Below are 8,272 nucleotides of genomic sequence, written 5' to 3'. Positions count from 1 at the left end.
ATTAAAAAACTTCTATCAGATAGGAATTTCAATAAATATATTGTAATAATTATAATCCAATTATTAATCATAAACTATTATAATTGAGAGTATATTTCTTAATTAGAAAATTTCCTATTCCCGGATGTCATTGTCTATTAGTCATATTTTTATTTTACTGGGGTTACAGCTATCGCATTAAATTGAAGGATTGACAAAAAGTTCATTTGCATCGGCCGGGAATCGAACCCGGGCCGCCCGCGTGGCAGGCGAGCATTCTACCACTGAACCACCGATGCTTGCTGTGGCATAAGAGATAAGTATATTGAAAACGGAACCTTAAAAAAAAAACAATTCTTCGCTATAAACAGAGTCAGAGAAACTCTTCTCACTGAATTTCTATTTTATTCAATAAATACATTTCTTTTAAACGTTTGCTGTTTTCACCGAATGAATTTTCTATTAGTAAGCATACAAAATATAACTTTTATATTGCGGGAATACTAGACATTTGTTTTTTCAGAATTTGAAAAAGAGTCCTTGAGATTTGTTAAATATTCAAGGACTTATCAACCCATCTTACCTCAAATGTTAACATAAGCATCGGTGGTTCAGTGGTAGAATGCTCGCCTGCCACGCGGGCGGCCCGGGTTCGATTCCCGGCCGATGCAATCTTTTTTTTTTCACTTTAATTATTTTAATTTTTTTTTATTATCACTGGTAAATAATTAAATAAAAAATTAATAAATTAAATAAAAGCGAAGAAAAATATAATAGTATATTTACAGAGGTTTTTCAATTAACACTTGGTTTGAAACTATTTTTATACCTATGACTCATTCAATTGTTATGCGTGTTATTATTTACTATTATCTAAATTAAATCTATTGTAATAATGGTTTTACGAACTTCATTCGATGCTTTTAGTATGTCAATTGAAAGAAGTCACGATTCACACTAAAAATTATGTCGGTAGAAATATATGTTCAAAATAATTGAATGAATTTACAGATTTAACTTATCGTCGCCGTAAATATATTTTTTGATTAGTCATCGCGCAGTGTTATCAAAAAAATTTCTGTTAAAATAAATTATATTATAATTGTTTATTATTACCATGATAGCTTCCCAGAATTTGTTGCTATTGGACAATATGTTTGGTAGAACATTTCACGACCCATGAAACAAGCATCGGTGGTTCAGTGGTAGAATGCTCGCCTGCCACGCGGGCGGCCCGGGTTCGATTCCCGGCCGATGCAATTAATTTTTTTTACTATTTTATAATTCGATCTTATTATACAGTCTTTTATAATCTTTTATAGGCCTAGGTTAATTCAAATAGATTTTTTAATTCCAAGCATTTGTTTAGGACAAATATTTAATGATGGTTATCATTTATTAGATATTAAATAAAGCATTGTAAACTTCATTTTAAATATGCTATTTGCGAAAATTAAGGTTATTTAAAAATGTTTAAACTGGACTACTCTTTATATTATTCAAGACCTTCAAGTATTACTTATTATTTGAATCAATCTCTTATACTACTGTCAGTTTAAAACACATCACTCAACGAATTCCAGAAAAAAAGCAAACTATACAACCATTCCTCGATAGTATAGTGGTTAGTATCCCCGCCTGTCACGCGGGAGACCGGGGTTCGATTCCCCGTCGGGGAGGATAAATTTTTTTATTTAATATATTACCATTTTCAGATAGATTATATTTTAATTACTTTCATCTTTAATTTTCACAAACTAAAACTCATAACAATCTTTTATTAAAACTTAAATATTACTTGTCAACAGTTTGTTCTTATAAAATCGGGAAGATTCATTGAGATAAAAATTCTATCGTAGTTTAAAAACAATGGTTGCTTATGAAAAGAGATATTTCATATTAAATTCAATTAAGCTAAGTTAATTCACCTAAGATTAAAAGTATGACCCGCTTATAATCCTATTAACCTATTTATTTATAAGCTCGGCTTGACCGCAATTGCATGCTTTATTAGGGCTAGATCATTTCTCTACCCGAGTAAGGGCAACAAAGTCAACCAGAAATTTGCATTAATTGAATTTCACATTAAAACAAAGTATTACGAGAAATTGTTAAGGGATGAAAATTGCAAATTAAATTTCATGTCTACACGCTTTATCGACCAATCAATTATTTTAATATTTCTACATTATTGGAGCACACTGTTTGTGCCTTAGACGTTTACGGCTAACGGCTGGCAATACTGAAGCTTCCAGTAAGTAATGGTTAAGGAAAACTGTTAGAATATTCTGTGTAGTCAAACGGAGGTTACGTAAATGAGGCGCAAGCGCCAGCTAGTTCGCTAGTGCATTAGTATTGGGGGGATAACGATCAGAGACAGTGAGCACTTGGCATGCTTCTCCAGTTTTCTTCCTACTATCTCAGCAATTCTCGTCCTTCTCGCTTATCTCCCTTCCTCCTAGAATACACACGTATACAGTAGATATAATGAGTGGTTCTGGTTCTCTGAGCATGTGATGCCTGGTGAGTGGTGAAGTAGAGCCAGTGGAGGTGGTCGTAAAGGAGCAAACTGAACTCAACTCACTGAGCGAGCAGTGTCTACTGTGTCTACTAGTAGTGTCTACCGGTCCGCCGTGCTTTTCAGTTGAGGTTAGCTTGTCGTCATGTTCTGAACCTTTTACTCTTAACTTGGGCTCAGTGCATTTTTTCAAAAATTTATCAACGATTAAGTGTTTCAGCGAGACTATCCCTATTTTATTTTGTCTCACAGAACTCAACATGAGGTGCTGCATTGCTGTGATCTTATTTATGGGTGAGTTGACAATTTCGTACGGTTAACGATATTATTTTGTTATTAGAAAGGAATCCAGCTAGTTAATTCCAATGAATCTACATTTATACTGGATGAGTCGTTCGTGACATTGTTTTCAAGGTACTTGTGGAAAATCGTCTTATAATTTCTGTTTATCTTGATAAACGAAACAATAAATTGATATTTATACCGTGCACGTCTCTCGCACTTTGACTTCCGCACGGTAGACTGTGGTTCAAGGTTATGGCCCGTAGTTTTTATATATACCTGTTATTTCAAACTTGTAAGTCATTTTCAATATACTAAAATTAAAGTGTTTGTACAAATGGAGTAAAAGGGGAAGAATGATCTGTAATGAATTAGAATATTATAAAGGAATTTTAACAAAATGCATAAAAATTTGAAATTCTTAGCAAAATTTTCAAGTGTAATTTTAAACCCCCGGCTATAATTTTACGTTACGATTGTATAGATTTATAAGTCGGAAATTCAAGACTCTAGACCTGTGTGTGCGTTTTTATTAACATAATCAGTTGCCAGTAGTGCTGATATTTTACAAGAAATGTGCGATTAGATTGGTGATCTTTGTTCGAATGATTCATTCCTTATTGTACTTGATTTGATAACAAGCCGCAACAGATTACACGAAATATTTCAAGAAACGTTAGAGTTGAGTTGCAACTATAAAAATTAGTTTTCAGCGAGTGTCGCATTTCGTCGAGGTAGTTGAATTTTATGAAGAAAGTTGAGAAAGAGAGAGAGAGAAAGAGAATGTTTTTGTTAGCATTTAGCTTGAATATAATAATTTTAACTCGTTAATTTTTACTTGTACGAAGTAATAATTATAAAACTATTGGATAAATTGTCCATTTAAATCTTTCATTGTGTTTTCTTTCTATTGATGAAAATGATATAATAAATAAATTCAAAAAAGGATTACAACTTTTTCACAATACAAAATCATAGGACAAAAATTGCACAAAAAAATGAGTATACACTTATGTTGGGGCATACTTGAAGAGACTCATCGCTCTATAAGAAAAAACTGAGCATGTGTTGAACCAAGTCAAATTTTGCGTGGCTTCAGCTAAATATGATTTATTCCCCACGCGGTTGATCCTCATTTACATACCGTCATTCGCAGGTTAGAGGTTAAGAGTTACACACTGTGTACTGTCTAAGTTTAATGATGAGATGAAGTTGGGTGATAGAACACGGAAAATTAATATCAACCCTCCAAACAAATCTACTGCATGATAACAAACTCATTTGAAACTTGCTTGGTACGAAATCAATAGAATTGTGATACATTGGGAAAATCGGTTACAAACAGATCAAGACTATCAAAAGTAAATGGAATGCATCAAATGGCTTGAAAATGTAAAAAATCAATACATCCAGTTTCAATTTTTTATTCAACGTTTGTATATTTATCTAAAACGAACGAACCGGAAAGACTAGTTTTTAAATTCCGGTCGGTAGTGTCCTATTTTTTTTTGTTTTTCGCTAATGAAAGAAGCTTTATAATCTTTACAGTACAGAAAAGATAAGACACAATCATCCATTCGTCTTTTAGCGAATCTGCGTAATGTAAAAATAACACAAAGGGAACAAAGCGTCTGAATGAATACAATCGGAATAAAATTCCTTCGAAAAACGACCATATGAAATTAAAGTGATAATAAATTCATATAACAGCAAAATTTAAGGTCTTTCGTACCAGATAATAAAAAAATCAATTGAACGGGTTATATGAGAAGATACGAGCAAAATAATAGATATTCATTTGGAATATTTTTTATGTCAAAGCAAGTAATATTACGGTATAAAGACGATCATCTGGTGGAACACGACCAATACAAAGTCCAGAGATTAAAAACTCTTGTAGTCTGAATGTGTGTGAGATTTCTTGATGATACCTAATTTATTATTTATTAGTTTGTATGTACTATACTATCAATGTAAAATGATAGATCTCTGGCAAGAATATTAAGTCGCAACAAGTTCGTCAAGTGTTATTCAAATTTGTCACTCTAGATTCCATTAAAATTTTCTTCGCTCATTATTTAATGTGCGCTTCTATATAAATTATTCTTTTCTGACTAATGATACCTGTGCCTCTTGTTCTACACTGCCATTTTTTCAGACCTTTTAAAATGATATATTTTTATAGTTGGAGGCTTCCTGGCAGGTTAAAAAAGTCTTGTGGAAATTTATCAGATAAGCGAATTTGCGGTTGACGATTATTATTACATGTATGCGTTAGCCACAATTATAACCGCAAATGATATAGGCCACTGACCGGAATTCCGTGCAATATTACTTCCTAACTGGATCAAATAACATTTTGCATAAAACCTTCCTGCAATTTTCTCGTTATTTCGCATCCTCTTCATTATGATTCCAGGCCATACAAATTTTATGTGGGTCAAATAATATATAATTTTTTTTGCTTTCAATTTTACCACGGTTTGAAAATAAATTAGATGCGGTTTTAATAACATGATTAGCTCACTAATGCAACAGTCACATTGCATACATTACGTACGATACGTGACTATGAATAGGTTCCTAAAAAAGTAAAACCAAAACAAATTAGGTTATATGAGTACAAACAAATATTGCGCACAATTATCAAATGCATAAACCAATTCAATTTCTAGCTTGATAAGCGTATTTGAGTGCCAAACAATAAATTCCAATCTTTGATATTTCATTATAGGACTTATAAGCCATAGTCCTGCACAGCAAAGTATACCGGAAGTCCAGGACATTTTGAACAAAGTACCAGAACTCAATTTGGATGCCTCGGCTATACCTTCCATAGAAGAGGCTTCGAATCTGTTTAAACAAAAATGTGACAAGAATGGTGGCCCACAAGCTTTTGACAAGGCTAAAGTTGCCCAAAAAGATCTGGAAACCTGCGTAAGGTCTTTGATTAATGTCACCGAACTCCAGGATGAGATGGAAAAGGCCAAACCCACTGGTGAACTTGATACTGTCTTCAAGAAGTATTGCCAAAAGGCTCCAATATTAAAAGGTTGCGTAACAAATTTCACTAATGAAATTGATGCCTGTTTGGAGGAAAAAGAGAAAGAGACCAAAAGGATCATCTGGAACGTTACAGAATCTTTGTTAGAATTTGTTTGTTTCAAGGAAGGTGATCGTATTGCTCGTAAGTATATTTTTTAATTAAAAAAATTAGAGGAATAATGGCTTGGTATAATTATATCCAAATATTAACTTACCGTCTTAAAAATTTTTATGAATAATAGATTCTAATATCAATCTTCACAATATAAAAACTAATAATAACTTACAAATTCGTATATGGTCAATGGATAATATCTTGTTTGCAGTTTTCATTTCTGCTGGTGGACCAGAATGTTTTCAAGATAAACAACAAGATATTCAAGACTGTTTGAATTCTACCTTCGGGCACTACATTCCACAGCCAAATCCGAATGGGGGAGTACCATCGCTAGAAAGTTTACCAACCCTGGTATACACAGAACAGGGATGCACGTAATTATTCCTTCTTTAGTATTTTTAACTAAAATAAGCACTTCATGTTATATTATATAAATAGCAAATTTATTTTTTCTCTTTTAGCGACATGAAGAAGCTTCAGAATTGCACTGTTCAAAAACTAGAAGGTTGCAAAGATCCAACCCCAGCTAATATAGTAGATTCTATTTTTAACTTTATTATAAGATCCACACCATGTCAAAATTTGATTACTGCACGGTTTGCTGCTGCCACTGGGGAAGCTGTCACTGGGGGAGCTGCAGGAACCTCTGTTGCAACTGAATTTGGCTCAATTATTACATTGCTGTTAGTATATCTAAGTATCAAATTTCTATAAACAAGCCATTCCTATTTCAGAACAAAAGTTTATAATAATCACAATTGGTTAAAGCAGCCATAAAATAGCTATTTTTAAAAAGTTTTAAGTTACCATGAAAAGTTATAAACTAATTTTTTGTTATTTAAGTCAGAAGCATGTTTACTTCAGGATAAATTGTTTAAAATTTATTTAAGACCTAAAGAAATCATGAAACATATTTATAAATTGTATTATTTAGCATTTGTATAGATACTGTTATTTAGGATTATTTGTTATAAATGCAGCATTGCAGGGTCAAGTGATACAAGTGCCAAAAAATTAATCATTGAAAGATACAAAATTTAAAGAATATAGAAGCAGCATAATTAGCTGCTCATGCAAGATCTACAGAGCTCTAACCTTAATAACTAAACGGATATCATTTTTTAAATTAACTAGGCTAATTTTTGTATAAAAGAAACTTAATTTTTAAGTACTTGAAACTTAGGTTACTTAGTCCTGCTGTGTCACAAATCAATTTGAAAGATGGTACCAAAAAAGTTTTTTAAATTAGAAGGATGTTAATACACTATCTGTGTACAGTGAAATATTTGTCTTCCAAAAGATTTTGATTTTTGCATTGTTTAATTGTCTATTTAAAATGATTTTAGTTAAAGCTAATCGTGAATTCTGTTACCAGTACTAGTGTACACTGATTATATCTCTATCTTCTACTTTTACATTAATAAAAAAAAGAAAGAGATACACTCAGTGTGCACTAGTGCAAGCCTCCGAGTTCACTATAAGACAAAAACATTGAACTGAAATTTCATACACATTTATCTATTAAAAAAAAATTGTTTAAATTATTCAGGTTATGAATAGACAATTAAATATTATATATGATTTACTACAAGCAAATATTTTAATCAATAATTTGTAAAATACTTAATTGCATTCAGTGTAAAAAGCTATTTGCAGATGTTGAGAGCTTTATCTTAAAATCTTAATATTCTATTGGTTTGACATTTGGTACGTATAAATAACTAGCCAGTTCATATATATATATATATTGTTTACTCAACAATTACTCTGCTGAATGCAGTTACTTGTCATATGGTACAGACATGTTTTTTGATTTCATTCCATATACAAAAAAAATATTTAAAGTTTTATATAAATATAAAATATTAAATTTGTTTAAAATTTTGTACAGAAGTATAAATATAATGATAATAGTAATAGTAGGGCCGTCAAATGGCAATACATATTTAAATTATTAACTATATAATTTAAAATGTGTAAAATGAATTTATATGAAAAACTACTCGCGCGAAATATCAAAATTTATATCTGTCAACATTTCATTTTTTGTAATAAAATTTCATATATTCTTTGTATAAATGAGATTTAACTTTTATTTCCTTTCACATATGTGATTAACTACAAACTAATCACACTGATTTTCCAGAAATTATTGCAAGTGATATATAATCCAACAAAATCACTTTTTTTTGTATTGATAGAAAATAAATTAAAATACAGTTCATTCAAGATGTCAATTAATATTAGTTACTGGCGTAAAATATAAGATTTCTTAAAATTCGAATACAGCTAATGTGTTATCTCCGTTGTAATTGTAATAATTAAACTGG

At 31.2% G+C, this 8,272-nt stretch overlaps 1 protein-coding gene and 4 non-coding genes across 6 annotated transcripts; 4 read left to right on the top strand and 1 right to left on the bottom strand.

Annotated features, from left to right (window-relative positions):
• Window positions 1–207: 207 nt before the first annotated feature.
• Window positions 208–278, bottom strand: TRNAG-GCC (transfer RNA glycine (anticodon GCC)). The gene has a single exon. It is a non-coding gene; the product is annotated as a tRNA-Gly (tRNA).
• A 301-nt stretch (window positions 279–579) lies between these two features.
• Window positions 580–650, top strand: TRNAG-GCC (transfer RNA glycine (anticodon GCC)). The gene has a single exon. It is a non-coding gene; the product is annotated as a tRNA-Gly (tRNA).
• Window positions 651–1,167: 517 nt separating this feature from the next.
• Window positions 1,168–1,238, top strand: TRNAG-GCC (transfer RNA glycine (anticodon GCC)). The gene has a single exon. It is a non-coding gene; the product is annotated as a tRNA-Gly (tRNA).
• A 348-nt stretch (window positions 1,239–1,586) lies between these two features.
• Window positions 1,587–1,658, top strand: TRNAD-GUC (transfer RNA aspartic acid (anticodon GUC)). Its single transcript has one exon. It is a non-coding gene; the product is annotated as a tRNA-Asp (tRNA).
• Window positions 1,659–2,348: 690 nt separating this feature from the next.
• On the top strand, window positions 2,349–8,021 carry LOC136781344 (27 kDa hemolymph protein-like). 2 transcript variants are annotated; one of them, XM_066740197.1, is made up of 5 exons: window positions 2,349–2,628; window positions 2,750–2,791; window positions 5,514–5,966; window positions 6,151–6,316; window positions 6,404–8,021. In XM_066740197.1, the coding sequence occupies exons 2-5, from the start codon at window positions 2,758–2,760 to the stop codon at window positions 6,654–6,656; spliced, it is 906 nt and encodes a 301-aa protein (XP_066596294.1). In that variant the 5' UTR covers window positions 2,349–2,628; window positions 2,750–2,757; the 3' UTR covers window positions 6,657–8,021. The 2 variants fall into 2 exon arrangements, with proteins under 2 accessions (XP_066596294.1, XP_066596293.1); XM_066740196.1 differs by having other exon boundaries at window positions 2,350–2,628; window positions 2,710–2,791.
• Window positions 8,022–8,272: the final 251 nt, after the last annotated feature.

This window comes from Prorops nasuta, unplaced genomic scaffold (assembly GCF_024137725.1).
Source record: "Prorops nasuta isolate Cenicafe-Biocafe unplaced genomic scaffold, Cenicafe_Pnas_1.2 PNAS00022, whole genome shotgun sequence".
In the NCBI taxonomy this organism is placed as follows: Eukaryota; Metazoa; Arthropoda; class Insecta; order Hymenoptera; family Bethylidae; genus Prorops; species Prorops nasuta.
The sequence above is the reverse complement of the archived record's forward strand: the minus strand, read 5'-3'. Positions and strand labels throughout refer to the sequence as shown.

What these genes read in the sequence shown, in the direction of transcription:
- LOC136781344 (XM_066740197.1), top strand. Translation starts at nt 2,758, where the DNA reads ATGAGGTGCTGCATTGCTGTGATCTTATTTATGG. An exon ending in GGAAGGTGATCGTATTGCTC is followed by an intron (nt 5,967 to 6,150) that starts GTAAGTATATTT and finishes TCTTGTTTGCAG; the next exon opens with TTTTCATTTCTGCTGGTGGA. An exon ending in TACACAGAACAGGGATGCAC is followed by an intron (nt 6,317 to 6,403) that starts GTAATTATTCCT and finishes TTTCTCTTTTAG; the next exon opens with CGACATGAAGAAGCTTCAGA.